This window comes from Brachyistius frenatus, unplaced genomic scaffold (genome assembly GCF_029030835.1).
Source record: "Brachyistius frenatus isolate BFR_SWC_R1_liver_20210118 unplaced genomic scaffold, ASM2903083v1 Contig_11, whole genome shotgun sequence".
NCBI classification, from domain to species: domain Eukaryota; kingdom Metazoa; phylum Chordata; class Actinopteri; family Embiotocidae; genus Brachyistius; species Brachyistius frenatus.
In genome coordinates this window covers 415,001-431,630 of record NW_027210610.1, presented here as the reverse complement: position 1 = coordinate 431,630, position 16,630 = coordinate 415,001, and the positions used below count along the sequence as shown (strand labels likewise).

Sequence of the window (16,630 nt, the reverse complement as noted above, 5' to 3'; positions counted from 1 at the left end):
GAATGTGAAGCCGGCCGGACTAAGTATACCTTTTTTTTGTTTTTTTTTAGCGATAACTTATAAATCATTTTCATTGATAAAAGTCTTAAAGCATACAAGTAGGAGAGAACACCGTGGTTACAGCGTCGTTATGTTAACAGGTGCACTGTTCAGAGCCTGGAGTTGTAGGTACGTACAGGATACCTGGGAGGTATGCGGGCGGGGGAGGGAGAAGGGGAGGGGGAGGGGGTGGGAGACAGAGGACACTGTGTGGAGGTGGGCAGGCGAGCAGAAAGGACGCAGTGACATCGGGTGCATTTGTAACCGGGCACCTCACCTTCCCCTGTTCTCTCTACAGGTGGGGGGGGGGGGGGGAGGTTTCCGGCCCGATACGGGACAAGCTGCAGCTAAAGGTGACACACGCATGCATACACATACATACATACATACATACACACGTGCAGATACGGTACATGCACAGTGTAAACACGAGGTATGTGTGGGTGGAGAACCGGAGGGTTAGGGTTAGAGTGAGACTGTGTCGTCGGAATGAAAGAAATCGGCCGATTTTTAAAAGGTGACTTTCTTCTTTGAATGGTAACTTTAAAAACAAACGAACACTAATACAGTACATCAACAACAAACGAGAAAGATCTGTTGCAGGAGCGATGCATCGTGTCCGGTCAGCAGCCGTCACGGTTCAGGAGCTGCTGGAAATGACTTGGAAAATGAGCATCTGTGTGTTTTGATGGTTCCACATCGGTCAGCCTGTCGAGACAATCTTACTTGTTCTCTGAGGAAATTAAGAGTGGTTCAGGTTTTTATTGTGGACCAAAGTCACTGACTGCTAAAGTCATATGAATATTACAGTGACATTAATTTCCTTCCACAGACTTTAATTTGAGATTCTCAAACTCTGTGTTTGGTTTAATATTTGCAGTATATATATACATGTACAATCCTGCATAAGACTTTAATATTGTTGTGATGAACAGATAACAAGCATTTTCATGTCCAAAAAAAAAGAGATGAGAGCTAAATTTAACAATATTTAACTACCAGTCACTCCTCTTTCTGAAAAGCTAAGATATGGGGTAACTGTAAATAGCTTTTATAATAAAATGTTTAAAATACTGCAGGGTCAATCTGAAAAACCTTTTGAGTTTTGTGAAGATGAAAGACTGCTTATTTTGTAGCGTTCAGCAACTTCCATGAGACTTTGTTGGCGGTTCTGGGGTTTCATGTTTTTTTTTTTCTATAGATGGACGCTAACTAAATAAACTTTGCTCAAATTTGACTATCATGTTTAATCATTTAACTCGGAGTACCTGCAAAAAAATATAGTGTCATATTTGAGCTTTTATGAAAGACCCTTGAAAGAAACCTGTCTCTAAAAAAAAAAAGAAAAAAAAAAGCAGTCTGCCTCATGCAAAGGCTGAGTGGAGGTTTGTGATTGATTTCCATCATTTCTCTCCTACACCTCTTACACTTAAGAGAAAATAAATTGAAAAAACACTTTCACATTAGCTTTTCACACATCCGCCAATGAGTTGCAATAAGTGTTTAAGCCTGTTTCAGCTGATTTTTTTTTTTTTAAATTATTTTTGGCCTACACTTTTACCATTTAGGTTCCATCTCAAAACTCTCATCAAGCTCATTTCCAGATGTAGCAGGCAGCTAAAACCTCTTAAACCCGCTGCACCCTCCCTCCCCTCCACCAAATGGCAGACAGACAAAGTTGGTGGAAACCAAATCAGAGTTTAAAGGAGAGTGAATATAGGACTGTTGCCCGGTTGGCCTGACAACAGACTGCACTAAATAAGTGGACGTATGGCCGATTTTTGGGGCTTTCTGGCAGGGTAAACGGGCTCAAGTGGCCGTTTGCGGAAATACAGGAAATACGTTTTTTGGCACCTCCGCATTTAGCTTCATTTTTCAGTCTGGGACGTTGCTGCTTGGGCCAGACACAACACTCAAAGTTAATGCTGAAGTTCCTCCATATGTTGGGTGTGTAAGATGGTCAGTTGAATGCTTATAGTTGTTTTTTTTTTTTTTTTTACGCCGCCCTAAAGTGGTCAAAACATCCATTCATTTCGGCGTCGGCCCGGCTCAAAGACCGGCACTCTTTGTGTTTGGTTTTATCGTACAATCCTGCACATTTCCTCTGCAGCCAGCTGACAGCTCGCAGCGTACAAGCGGCCAGTCCGGACAGACGGTGCTGTTTGTTTACGGTCATTATACCGATGTCTCAAAATAACATGGCCGTTATTTATTGATGTTAATCAGTGTCGCAATTGCCCCTTTAATATCTGCGGTTTCACCCAATGCTGGTGTCATCAGCTCCCCGTTCGTTTGTTCGTGCGTGTGTGTGCGCGCGTGCGCGTGTGTGTGTGTGTGTGTGTGTGTGTGTGTGTGTGTGTGTGTGTGTGTGTGTGTGTGTGTGTGTGTGTGTGTGTGTGTGTGTGTGTGTGTGTGTGTGTGACCGCAGTGAACCTGTGACAATGGCTGTGTGCCATTTCAGCCACTCTGTGCCCGAGATCCTGAGTCGGACACAAAGCCGGCTTTATCTCTGCTCTCACTGTTGTATCAGTGCCGCCTGCCTGAACGCATTAGCACCAGACTTAGCAGCCACACACACACACACACACACACACACACACACACTAAAACAATACATTACACTGAGACTGGAAGCAGGGGAAGTTGTGTGAATAAAAAGAGCCCACCGACCACCAGGGGAAGTAACAGAGACGGACACACGCTGTTCCTCTTGCCATGTCATGCGGTTCCGTTGGGAGGAAAAGTCACCCCACATGATGTACGGGGACGGGACACCGTGCGTGTCAGCCGAGTGCGTGTTTCCTATTTCTTTCTTTCTTTTTCGCTTCCCTCGATATCACCCCCTCGTCACTTGCCGTGTGAGTGACGCGCACTCCTCCGTGCACATCGCTCGGTCTTGGGTTCCTCCTTCACAGATGGGCAGAGAGGCTGGAATGCGGAGAAGGATGTTTTCACAAAAAAAAAAAAACAAGGAGGGGAAACGAGTCGTAAAAAAAAAAAAAGGGGTTTACAGGTGAATTAGCGGGCTGCTACACTGCAGGACGTCCCAGCCGCAGACGGTCACACGGGAACGGTGAATGTTGCTGGAAGCTCTTTGTTCCAGAGAGCTCTTTTACTTTTGCATTCTTCATACCATCTCGTGTTTCTCTACATAATCCCGCAGTAAACCAATGCAGTGTCCTATTTTCAAGCTCCTCCCTTGCACTTAACCTAATGTGATTTTTTTTTTTTTTTAATTTATTTTATTTTTATGAACACAGTTTGAGCTAATCAGACATGATTTTCTGTTACAGTCGCGCTCACTGACACTGCAGCTCTGCGCTGTTGTCGTGACTGTGAGGCAGCTCTGTGGCGACAGCAGGGGTTTGATTAGATCAGATGAAACATTAATGATCCCTGCAGTTAATCAGGCCATTGCGACAAGCCGAGCACCGACGGTACACATGAAATGGAAAAGGATGCAAATGGGAAGACAGCAACTGAGGTGTAGTAGTAGTAGTAGTGGTGGTGGTGGTGGTGGTGGTGGTAGTACGGGGGAAAATGGGACCGAGGGCCTCAGTGGAGGAGGTCTGGGATTAAAAGTTGTTTTTTTTGTTTGCATGTATTAATGACTGAACTAAATTAGCTAAACAAGTTAGCTCACAGGCTGATGATAAAGAAAACGCTTACGTAAAGTCGTGAAAAACGATAAGAATAAAAACTTAACTGGAAAATCGTATGTATTAGCTCAAAAACAAAAGGTGCATATAATTTAAAAAAAAAAAAAATGTCCACAGCTGACGCATGAACATTGGATAGAGACAGGTTTAAAATTCTTGTTTCAAAGAATTTCACTCAATTAGAAAATACTTCCATTAATAAATCAATTTCTGCCGTGTTTTTAGGAATAAAATGGTTTGCAAATCCGGCTATGAATGATATAGGAAAAAACCAAAACCCTCAGTAAAAACCATCAGAGTGCAGGCGGTAATACAACTGTAAAGTTTTGTGTGTAATTGCTGCCGAAGTGAAGATTTCTGGCTCGGAGCATGAGAAAAAAAAAAAAGATCTTAAAATAAAAGCAACCGGCCTTTATTGCAAAAGTTTTTAGGAAGACATTATTTACAAACACAATATCTGCTCAGATCTAGAACAAATACACCAGGGAGCATAAAAAAAAAAAACAACAACATCACAACAGATAAGTGAACAACACAACAAAAACATTCACCTCAAATCTTTTTGAGTTAGTAACTCACTCCTGTCTCCCTCGTCTCGCCGCCAAAATAACTGGTTCCAGAGTCGCGCCGGTGCTCGGCTGGTACTACCACTAATGTCGGGCCGGGGGCGTCATTAATGTGAGCAACCAACACCAACTACAGCTGTTTGACGTCACTATATTTGAAGGAGCGAGCAGTGGATCTGGCCCAATCTTATTCAGAACCTAAAAACACCACGCCCGCCCACCTGTAGCGAAAACCTGACTGAACTAAAGGCCCGTCAATCAAACGGACCACTTTTTGAGGTTTAGTATCTAAATAATGATGGCATCATTTTCAGATGGACCACCGTAATAATAATAATAATAATAAGAAGAAGAAGCAGTGACTTCAACAAATACCCCCGTTAAGACTTGTGTAAAAAAAATGTATTGACTTTTTATTTCACAAGAGAAGTTGAATGGGAGTCCATGGAGCGGGAGTCTTTTTGGAGCCAGCCTCTAGTGGCCCGCGGTGGTATTGCGCTTTACGGCACTTTCACAATGGCCTCCCTCGTCAGAGCCGGAAGCTCTGTATAATGTTTACCATAGTCTACTATAATAATATAACATGTTCTGAGTTAGCATGCTAACAATTGCTAATCAGCTTTACACACAGTCCAGTAGTAAGTCAGGCTGGCGTTGACGGGCGTCCCGTTGGGTTTGCAGTTATTGAGTTCTGCAGTAACGCGTTGGACAAATACATTTTTTTTTTTGAAGAAAAGTCAGGAGATCGCCAGAGTGATTACAGTTCATCCTCAGAGGCACATCTGTTAAGCATTTCAAGAGATTTCACACAAAACAGCAAATATGAACCTCATGATGGAGCCGGAGAAAAAAAAAAAAGCTAAGATCATCTGATCTGGCACGTGTTTAAATATTTCACTCACGTCGACCAGCTGAAAGACTGTTGTCCCTGGAAGCAGCAAAACACTGGCAGCTTTGTCCTTTAACACGAGACATTTACTCTGGAAGAAGAGAACCTTCTTGCTTTTTTTTTTTTATCCCACAAAACATTTCACTTTATGCTCTAAAGCAGCACAGACTGATTCCTGTCAAATGAATTCTGTGGAAAAAAAGCTCAGACCTGTCTCGTTGTGTTCAAATTAACTCGTCAGTGACACATTTTGAAACGCTGCGTCGGTTAACAGCGTCTGCAGATGATTATATGTTCGAGCAGAAGTGAGTGAAGATGTGTTGACAAGTCGGTGAACCTGGGAAAAGATGAGTGTGCGCCCCGAGGGGGGAAGCGCGGTGGCAACAACCAGGAAACTCCTGTGATTTGTCACGGTGATTTATCTTTGTTGTTAAGGTGTAACAGTCATTGTGCTGCGTGGTGTAAATCTCTGAATTTCGCGGCTGAATGATGCTGCGCGCTGATTTTTAAGGGTTGATCTATTACGTAACCCTCTTACATATAACAGATGATTTACAGCGGCGGCGTGTGTGTGTGTGTGTGTGTGTGTGTGTGTGTGTGTGTGTGTGTGTGTGTAAAATGTGATGTGATGTAGTGTCTCGGATGCAGAACTGGATCCATCCTCGGTCGCCTGTCGCTGCAGCTGCAGACATCGTTTTTCATATTAGACCTGCATGCTGGCAGAGTGCCGGACCCCCACCCCCCTCCCCTCCCCTCCCCCCCCTCACACACACACACACACCCCCCCCTTCTGCCCTGCTTTCTCTCGCCTCTCCTCCCTCATCCCGTCTCCTCTCACCTCTCTTTGTACTCCTCTCCTCCCCCTGTTCCGTTCGTCGCGTTGCCTCCGATCCGCCCGAGCGCTGCAGCGATCTCGCCTGTTTGCCCAAAAGCAGCGGGAGGAAAAAAAAAACATGCGTTTAAAACCTCCTCGTGTCGGTCAGTTTCAGTACGAGAGTCCAGCTGCGAACTGCTGCGCAGGAATCGTACTCACGGTTTTAGGTCATGCGGGGAAAAAGAAACATCCACCCACTCGTTCACCCCCCCCCCCCCCCCCCCACGGTCGTCCCGCTCTCGTGAGCGTCCTCAGCGACGACATGGATTCCTGGCGCCCTTTTTGGCACCGGATGTTAATCTCAAGAACAGAAGTCCAAACCTCCAACTAACCTACGGCTGCAACTAAAATCTAAAATGTCCAAACTATCTTTGTGAGGACAGTTAGTGTAAACTAAAGAACTGGATGGACATACCCAGTAGACAAATACTACCTTCGTGCAATACCAAAACTGGGATTTGCAATTCGTAATATCCCACGTCTTTTGCCCTAAATTATAAGATGATCATATTCTCGTGGAATATGATGGGATGCATGTGTAGCAATGAGTGTGTGCGTGTGTGTGTGTGTGTGTTTGCTGAGGTTGTGTACAGACTTTTCTTGGTTGCTTGTATATTATATTATATGTATATTATATATATAGATATATACTGTACCATATGTATATATATATATATGTTGACTGTGTTTATTGGTTTGTTGTATATAATATATATAGATATTTAATGTACTGTATATATACTATATGTACTGTGCATTTTATATTTTTTATTTTATTGCTTTTCTATTATATTATTCTATTCTATTATTATTTTATTCTATTGTTTCTATTATTGCTCCTGTATGTATGCTGCTGTGGCGAAAAAATTTCCCCTCGGGGATTAATAAAGTATATACCTACCTACCTATATATACAGATAAATAAATACATATATGTAGGTATAAATTTATGCCTATAGTTTTATACTTGTAGCATATGTTCTTGTTGTTTCATGCTCAGGTGATATGCCTTCAAATTTCGTTGAAAGCCAGTACAATGACTAATTCTATTCTAATTCTATTCTGAGATAGAAAAGAAAAGAAAGAAAAAAAAAGGTCTTACAGTAAAAGTAGGTTTTGAAATCTGACATGCATCCTCATTTGGACCTCAAAGATACAAGTAAAAAAAAAAAAAAGTGTTGCGCGGCCATCTTTGGTCGGACATTTCATTAACTTAGGACCGAGCTTTTTTTCTCCAGACACACTAGTCCAGTCATGACGCCAACCAGTGTGACTTGCTGAACGAAGGACACCGTGAGAACAGAGTTAGAATCTCTTCTTCTACCGAGTGACATCAGTAAACACAGACTGACTGATATCACTGCAGTGACGTATCGGACTATTGTTACGGTTAAAGATTGTCGTTGGAAAGGCCACATCTGCATATCAGTTATGTAACAGCTCTGTTATACAAGGCTGCTTCAGCCGTGGAAAGTGGTTTCAGTATGTCTCTTGTTTGTTTGGTGTTTTTTTTTTGTTTTTTTTTCTGACACGAGTGTTGAGCCATTTACTAATTACAGTGTTCTTTACGACTGCTGCTGCTCCAACACATATGCTGGTTCAGAAGCTAAACGCCCGGCAGTTATCTCAGTCGCTGACTGTGCTGATTGTTGTTTGATCAAAATGTCGCCTTGAATTCTTCAGATCTGCATCGACACCTTTCTTTTGGCCACGTGGGGGCAGCGGAGCAAGCTGCACACGCCGCCATGAAATCGTGATCGTTTATTAAGTCGAGGCGTGGCGCGCCGGCGAACCTTCATTCGGAGTCCTGTTTCAGATGCAGATCTAATATCTACCACAGACCAGCCTCATTCCGAAAACGACAAACGTCCTATATTTACATTTATAGCGACCTCTAGCGGTCGCGGTAATAATGATGGGAGCAATGGAGTATATAGAGAGAGTGGGAAAAAAAAGTCCAGGCGTGAGGTCGGTCGGGTGGATTGGACGGATCGGACACAGGAGTGTCTGTTGTTTGTGTCCTGTGTGAGACTATTTAGCGTCCATCGTGTACGTTATGTCGCACGTGAAACATCATTTATTTTATTATTTGCCAAAACATTTTTTTAGACGTGTCCTAAACTAGAAAAAGATCATGGGGGGTGGAAATGCAGACAGTTTAATATAAAATAATCTATGTTTATGGTTAAAAAAAAAAAAAGAGCACTAGGAACAAAAATCTGCAACGTTTATTAAAAAAAAACCCCGAACTATATCTGGGAAGTGTTGGGGTCAAGTTCTGCTCTGACCTCCTCAAAAACCTACTGAACAATGCTTCGAACACGTACCTCCAACTGTTTCGGGGTCAAAGTGTTTTAACATTTTACAGTAACAGAGACACACGAGATGTTTTTTTGTTGCTGTATGATGAAACTCATGAACCATCGATGACTGAGTGCATCCGTCTCTGGGTGACTGACACCCTGACGGGCGGCGCACACACATACTTCACTGTCATTCGATCTGACACACACACACACACACACACACACACACACACACACACACACACACACACACACACACACACACACACACACACACACACACACACACACACACACACACACACAGAAGAGCTATGGAATTCTTATGGATGGATGGAGGCCTGCCACTGCAGGGCCTGTGACGTCAGCCCTGTAAACTAAGGACTTAATGCTCAGTGGGCCTGACCTGCTCCCTTCAGCGTACTATCCTGACATCTGGTGGTCAGCCGCTGCTATAACAACAATCTCAGCCATTGTTAAAATGAGGTCACTGATCCGATTTTTGCAATACGCTCCTTATATGTATGCGCAGGAAATTACAGTCTGCCGAACAGCACACCGTGTTTCTATGGAGACATTTTGAGAGTGTCATATAGGTCAGACATCAGATGCTGACGTTAGAAAGTGGCTCCAGGCTTTATTGATGCTGTGGTGGCTGGCTACTGTCATACGGGGCAACTGCTACGCTGCGTGCTCCCGAACACCGCAAGGTTTTATTTTTTAAAACACTATTCATGTAGAGAGTGTGGCAGCGACCTTTGAACCCTGTCACGCCATAACACATATTTTTACCGTCAAGGATTTCTGACGGCTGAAAATAATGTAAAACTGAGCGTGTTGTTCATGACAAATGTAACTTTTAATCAACTCCTGAAAAAGTGAATCAAAGTTTCAGATTACTAAAAGTACATGTTTCTAATCTTAAAAGTTTCCCAGCTGTTGTCTCCTCCACTCAATTGTAAAGCTCCTTTCAAGTCTTAAAGCTGCACTTGATGGATATTTTAATTTGAACAATTGGATCAGATGTCTGAGTGTGATGTGAAAGGGTTCGCTTTTAGTGACGTACCCACAGATAACATTAACAAATATTGTATATATTATATATAAGCTGCCAGTTTTAGCGTCTTTCAGCTCTTTGTTTTGGTTTTACAGCCCACGACTTACCTGCTGTGGTCCCACATCTCTAAACAGCCTCGTTTCGAGCAGCAGCAGCAGGAAGATTTTCTCTGCAGGTTATTTCATGGCACAAACAGCAGCTAAAAGGTCAAATATTTCCCTCAGGCATTCAAAGGTGACCAAAACTGAGCAAAAAAGGGAGTGGACGCCGAAATAAGTCATTTCCAGTGTCAGAAACTAACTTGGTCTGTGTACTTTTCATAGACGTATGTAGAAAACGATAAAACGGCTCGCAAACGAGACACAGAAATAAAAATACAGGATGAATTCTGTCTCTTTTGTTAAAGGCGAGACTCGGAAATATTAAGACTAATGTTTCGTTTCTTTGTCTTGTTAAAAAAAAAAGACAGAAAAAAAATTAGAGGCTGTTTTTTTTCGTTTTCCTTATATTTCTAGAAAAACGTAGACAGACCGAGTTAGACGGCCAGAAACACAAACTTAAAGGCATATCTGTGTGGACGTGAAAACTCTGGAACTTAGTGTGTGACTCTTTGTCACATTAATGACTACATGCATGACATTTGTTTTACGTTATTACTATATGCATGTCAACATGCATCACTTGGTCGTCCATATTTTGAACTACATAGTTTAGCTTATTACATGTGCAGGAACATGAGGTTTCCGCATTGAATGTCCCGGGCTGGAACCGAACCACGGACCTTTAAACTGAGACAACAACGCTGACAGCTGCACCACTGTGCTTGCTTCCATAACATGAACGGAAGTCATACTTATAGCATGTCGTCACAAATATCCTAAAAAAGTCATACTATGGTCTGTCGTCCAAAATATGCAAAAAAAATATAGATCATGCTATAATATGACTTTTTGATCACATTTTGGAGAAGATCAACTGCTGTTCACATGGAACCCTTCTCCACTTCGGCGTTCAAAGTTCTCGTTTGAATATTTGCTACGACCACCAAAATCTGCAGGGTTAGGGCGAGAGACTGTTTTTCACAGTTTGGACGAAACGCTACAGTCGTAACTTTTTGATCGTATTTCGGACGGCACGCTATAAGTATGACTTCTGTTCAGCTTATGGCAGACAACACAATGGTGCAGTTGTCAGCGTTGTCGTCTCACGGTCTAAAGATCTGGGGTTTGATACCCGCCTGGTACTTTCTGTGGAATTTGCATGTTCCTGCATAAGTAATAAATTAAAATGTGTTGTCCAAAATATGGACGACTAACTTATGCATGTTATCATGTCCATGATGTAAAACAAACATCATACAAGTAGTCGTAAATGTGACTCAGTCACTCCAAGCAAGAACATGCAATCCTCCACAGACAGAGTTCCAAGCCCCTGATCGAACCCAGTACTTCCTGACTGTGAGATGACAACGCTAGCGACTGCAAAGTTGTGCTGCCTCTATTGCATGTTTGTCTGACTTTTATAACTTATCTAACTTTTAAAGTTTTTAATGAAGACAGCAGATTGGTGCAGCGGTTAGTGTTGTTGTCTCGCCGTCAGAAGGTTCCAGGTTCAATTCTTGCCTCTGACATGGTTTTTCATCTGAGATGTTAATGTCATCCTTTCCAGGGTGAGTCTCGAACCTGCAACCTTCTGACTGGGAGGCAACAACACCAACCACTGCACCGTTGATCCCACTTCTATAACATATTTAAAAGTTATATAAGTCATATAAGTCAGACAAGCATGCAGTGAAGGCAGCAAAATGGTGCCGTTCCAAGCCAGCGTTGTGATCTCACAATCAGCAGCTTCTGGGTTCGATAGGGGGCCTGGAACTTAGTGTGGAGGATTGTTTGTTCTTGCTTGAATGTCATGTTTTACATTATGGACTACTACATGCATAAGTTAGTCATCCATATTATGGATGACAAACAAAGTTTTGCAGGAACATGTAAATTCCACACTGAAAGTCAGGGTGGGAATCAAACCCGGTACCTTTAGACTGAGAGGCAACAACACTGACAGCTGCACCACTGGGTTGGTTTCCATAACTTGAACGGAAGTCACACTTATAGCATGTCGTCCAAAATATGACAAAAATGTCATGCAAGTAACAAAACAAAAAAAGTCGGACGACATGCTATAGTATGACTTTTTTTTTTACATTTTGAACAACATACTATGACATTTTTATGAAATTTTGGACGACATACTATAGTATGACTTTTTGATCATATTTCTGACGACGTGCTATAATATGACTTTTTGATTCAATTAAAGGCAGCAGCAAACAGAAAAGCTCAGATTGTTATTCACAGTGACTGACGACATTATGGAAAGAATCCCTATTGATATCGACTTTTTGTTTCACCAGAAACAGCCGAACTATCGCTGTTCAAAGCCAACAGACTCATCTCCCGTGTTCTACACGTTAAAATTACGATTTTTATTACCGGAGTCTGGTGGCTCGAGCGGAGCGATATTACAGCTGTTTTCCGATCAAACAGAAAGGTCAAACATTGCATGAATCCTTTTTATAACACTGTCAGACACTTATAATTACACTTTGAACCTGTCAGTAGCACAACAAGCACTTTCAGGTTGGTGCTGGTTATCTAACTTTTAGCTAAAAGTCTATAAATGGTAGATTGTACAGTGGTAACAGTTAGCTGAGATGTCACTTATTATTGGAGAGTCACACAATTAGGTTTTCCTTAACAATGGGAAATAAATAACAGCATCCAGCTGCGTTCAAAAGCCTTTTCACAATATAAAAGAGTGTAACATTATGTCAGCGTTTTTATTTGGTTTAACATTGACAGTGTTAGTCACTTTGTATATTTTGTTTACATGACCAAAGTCGAACATTATATAAATAATGGTTACGCCCATGCTGGCAACATAAGGAAACGACCACGCTATCACATCATTTGAATTCAAGTATTACATAACCCCTGTTGGTTTTATAGAGGTGCACGAGCCCACAAGAGAACCGACAGATATTGTGTGCAAAAATACAAAAGCAGAAAAGTGTTTTTCAGAAAGTGTAAACAGGCCTTTGAACTGCTTGGATAGAATCACTATCAGGAGGAAGGATTAAAAAGCATGAAGTGCTTCTTCTGAGTGGGGATAAATCCGTACTGTACAGTTATTCAGGAAAGTGACTGCCTCTTTGAATACAGACAGGATTTTAAAATGATTCAATCAAAGCCCAAAGTTTTGAATAAATACATGTAAAAACCGCTATGGGTTTGAAACAAAGCATGAAATTGACTCTTTTGCTGATGTGAAGCCACCTTCCACTGCCATGTGTTGTGTTCTATTTTAAACAACAATAATATGGAAGAAAACAGCCAGCCTGCCAAAAATACAAGAGGAATTTGTTAGTAATATAGGACGGAACAATAACTCCGTAGTGTACATCCTCACGGCGTTAAAAGAAGTGCTCAGCTTCTATTCACACCTTGTCTTCCTTTGATGTCATCGCCCGAAACGCTCCAGGCTGACAACATTTGCATATTTTACAGACTCATGAACACTCATTTGTTTGTGCACACTGTTTACTCAATTTAAATGGATTTCAGAACCATGTTGACGTCTGTGTTAAGGCTGCTTTCAGTGACACCGGACACATGATGAAAACGTCCTTCAGAGGAGTCTATTTTTGAATGATTTCAAGAGAGGACACATTTTTTTTGGACGCATCTCCAGAAATGTTTTGTCAACATCCAGCTTTCTATTTCTCTGGGCTGAAAATAAAAAAGGGGAAATTTTGAAAGTTAAACTCATCGCAGAGGGACCTGCGTTCAGATTCGGTGTTCTTCTAAGGCGGGGTTTTGTTCATGGTTTATCGTCTCAGTTTGAGAACAGAGCGCTTGCTTCAACCCGCTTCAGAGACATCTGGATTCAGGTGTTTAAACCAGAATGGAGAAGCCAGGCCGGGACACGGTGGTCATTCAGCCTGCCGGGGAGCTGCCGAGCGTGGGGTCGAACGCAGGGACGAGTTCAGAGCCAGAACAGGAGCAGCATGGTGAGTCTGAGCCTGGTAACCAGCCTGAATCCAACCAGGAGACACCCGAGACGAGATGCAGCCCATCACCGCTGGCCCTCATCCAGCTCCGCATGCAGCAGCTCCACAACAGGCGTTTCCTTCTGCTGAAGATGCAACACTTCAGAAAGAAGACAGAGCAGGACGTTGGCAGGACCAAAAAGGACAGTGAGTCAGTCACCTAATGTGATGATTAAAAATACAAAATACACATACACACACAAACATATATCATTCTCAGACATGAGTAGAAATAAATAGCAAATACTAGTCATAAATAGTTGTCCTAAATACTAGTAGTAAATAGTAGTAGTAAATATTAAATAGTAGCAGTAAATAGTAAACAGTAGTAGTAAATAGTAAATAGTAGTAGTAAATATTAAATAGTAGTAAATGGTAGAAGTATATAGCAAATGGTAAACATCACTAATATGATGATTAAAAATACAAAATACACATACACACAAACATATATCATTCTAAGACATGAGTAGAAATAAATAGTAAATACTAGTCATAAATAGTAAATAGCAGTATTAAATAGTTGTCGTAAATACTAGTAGTAAATAGTAGCAGTAAATAATAAATAGAAGTAGTAAATGGTAGAAGTATATGGTAAATGGTAAACAGAAAAAGTAAATAGAAGTAAATAGAAAGATACTATTCAGTAAGACAGCTTTGGTAATAATTATATACAGTGAACAGATAGAGCAGCTTGCTGTAGATCTGCGTGATCTGTTTGAACTCTAACTGTGTGTGGTGTCATCAGTGGTCGGGGAGGACGGCGATGAGCTTTGTGGCGAGCTGTGTGAGCTGCAGGTCATTCAGAGAGAGCTGGAGGAGCTGCTGGTGAAAAAGGAGGAGTTGGAGGAGGTGGAGGAGTTGGAGAAACAGGGACAGAACTCCAAACTCACAGCAAACAGAGGCATGTTTCCTTTCCAGGCTTCTCAATCATCTTTCTTTTCTTTCTTTTTTCTTTTTTTAAGGCAAGACACAACAGGTGAATAGGGCAGAAATTTTAACGAACATATATCACCATCAAAACTCGTTCAACTGATTACTTCTATTAGGAAAGTACATTTTTTTTTCGTATGAAAGTATATGTTTCTCAATGCAAATGAGACATTATCTAATTAAACATTTCTTGAACAGGAATCCGATTTTTGGATGTCGTAAACTAAACACCTTAATATTTCATTTTCTTCGGGGACATTTTCTTCATGCTAGCGTGAAAGATGGCATGTCGTGAAAGCAAAATAGCCCAAATTCTCAAAATTGACGAGTGCACGAAACGATGCTTTTGCCTGCAGCGTCTCGCCTTAATATGCACGTGAATGCTGTCAAAAAATAATTTAGGCTCCGAAGAACATTTTTTTTAAACGACTTATATTTTAAATCAGGTCACCGCGAGCACCACCCATTTCATAAAAGTGAGATGCCCCGCGGGGGGATCTACATGCTGCCGCCTCCACAGCTCGCCCAGGTGGACGTCCCACCGGAGCAGAGTGTAAAACCTGCAGCTGCCGCAGACAGAACAACAGACGCCGTCATTCCAGGTGTGTGATACCTGTTGTATTCAAAATAATGTTAGCGTATGCAAATGCCTGGTCGCTTTATCTTTGGATATTGCATGCAGTAAGTTATCCATCCGTTCGTCCGTCCGTCCGTCCGTCCGTCCATCCACCAGCACAGCGTACAAACATGACCAGGCTGTGTCAGTTTGAAGTTGAGTTCATACCAACCTTTTTCTGTGTCTCTGTCTCTTGCGGTCAAGTGGACGGCCTGCGTCGAACAGCAGGACTCACCCGGTGTCCGTCCTGCGAGGAGGTCATCGTCACGGAGGTCTGCAGCAAAGTGGGCGAGACAATGTGGATCGTGTGCTGCTTGTGCTCCATGATGGGGTAGGTCTTGTCGCACCTCATCTGAACACGAAGACAAAGCGTATTAATCAAAACCAAACATGAAGCTGTCGTTGCTGCCTGCACACGAGGTAGATAAAAGTACCACGAATACCGAACACGGTTACAAGCAATAAAGAAGAACATTACTTGGTGGTGGTGGTGGTGGTGGTGGGGGGGGGGGGGCAGTTTGTGAACAACACCTGGATACTGTTCAAATGTTCTCTGGGGAAAGGAGGACGTTGCGCAACGACGGACGGAGTAAGTAACAGATGGGAATTTTAAAAAAAGCCATGAAGTCGCGTCATCTTTCTTCCCAACAGGTGTGTTGCAGGCTGCTGTCTGGTCCCTTTCGCCGCGGAGTGCCTGAGGGACGTCCATCACCGCTGTCCCGCGTGTCGGGCGGACGTACACACCTTCACGGCGCTGTGACGTGGCGACTACGGGAGCGTAACCTCTCGACGTCTCGGGAGACGTTCGGGGTCTCGGGCTCTAAAAGTCGGGACTCACGAGTCGGGCGGATTGTGCGGGGAGCTCCGGCGGGAACGCCTCCGGCCGCGGTTATCGTTGAAGGAACGCCTCGAGCGCTCCGGACTGGTTTTCGGTAGCGACGGTGCACCCGCTCAGGCTGAAGTTCGGGGCCGGGGCTGAAATGCTTTGGGCGATCTGCTACCGTTTGTTTTCCGTGGAATCTGGAAAACATATTTGCGATTATTATCTGAAGAAAAATGGAAATTCCTTGCTGTACATATGCAAACGCAGGCCGACAATCAGACCGGTCTAACAAAGAGACGTTTTCATGCGCTGCCAGCCGCGGTGCCATTCAAATGTCGTGGCTTTTCTGGACTCTTCAGACCTTTGAAAGATAAAAAAAAAAAAAAAAAAAATGAACCCTGTTCACAATGTTTCTATTGTGTTTGAGGTGAATTATTCCACGGAGGCTCTTCACAGTACACCGAATTTTATTGACACGTAAAAGCATACGGTACTTATATACATCTTTTGGAGTATTTACAAAATAGAGAGAGCCCATGGATGTTACACATGTATAAAAAATATGCATTACATCTATATAAATATGTACACAATGTGCAAAACATATGGCCTTACGAACAACAAGAGGCATGGCGTGGGCGGCGGAGGTAAAGGGGGGGGGGACTCGGCTACGGTGAGCGACGTCGGCCCTTCGTTGTCACCCTTCGCTGTGAAACGTGTGGAGGGAGCCTCGTCTGTGCTTCGGCTTCGCTCCCCCACA

The 16,630-nt window shown here is 42.7% G+C and overlaps 1 protein-coding gene and 1 long non-coding RNA gene across 2 annotated transcripts in view; one reads left to right on the top strand and one right to left on the bottom strand.

Moving 5' to 3' along the window:
* Positions 1-14,809: 14,809 nt before the first annotated feature.
* On the top strand, positions 14,810-16,293 carry LOC138616778 (lipopolysaccharide-induced tumor necrosis factor-alpha factor homolog). The gene is made up of 3 exons (XM_069691302.1): positions 14,810-15,033; positions 15,252-15,378; positions 15,699-16,293. The coding sequence occupies exons 1-3, from the start codon at positions 14,913-14,915 to the stop codon at positions 15,805-15,807; spliced, it is 357 nt and encodes a 118-aa protein (XP_069547403.1). The 5' UTR covers positions 14,810-14,912; the 3' UTR covers positions 15,808-16,293.
* Positions 16,294-16,319: 26 nt separating this feature from the next.
* The window catches only part of LOC138616779 (uncharacterized), a 3,302-nt gene continuing 2,991 nt past the window's right edge, over positions 16,320-16,630 (bottom strand). Inside the window, exon 2 of the long non-coding RNA XR_011310619.1 lies at positions 16,320-16,630. This exon is cut by the window's right edge and continues 483 nt beyond it. This is a non-coding gene — a long non-coding RNA (uncharacterized lncRNA).

Bases quoted from the DNA above. Each gene is read 5' to 3' on its own strand.
- LOC138616778 (XM_069691302.1), top strand. From the start codon at position 14,913: ATGCCCCGCGGGGGGATCTACATGCTGCCGCCTCCACAGCTCGCCCAG. The intron at 15,034-15,251 runs GTGTGTGATACC...CTTGCGGTCAAG, and splicing joins AACAGACGCCGTCATTCCAG to TGGACGGCCTGCGTCGAACA. The intron at 15,379-15,698 runs GTAGGTCTTGTC...TCTTCCCAACAG, and splicing joins TGCTTGTGCTCCATGATGGG to GTGTGTTGCAGGCTGCTGTC.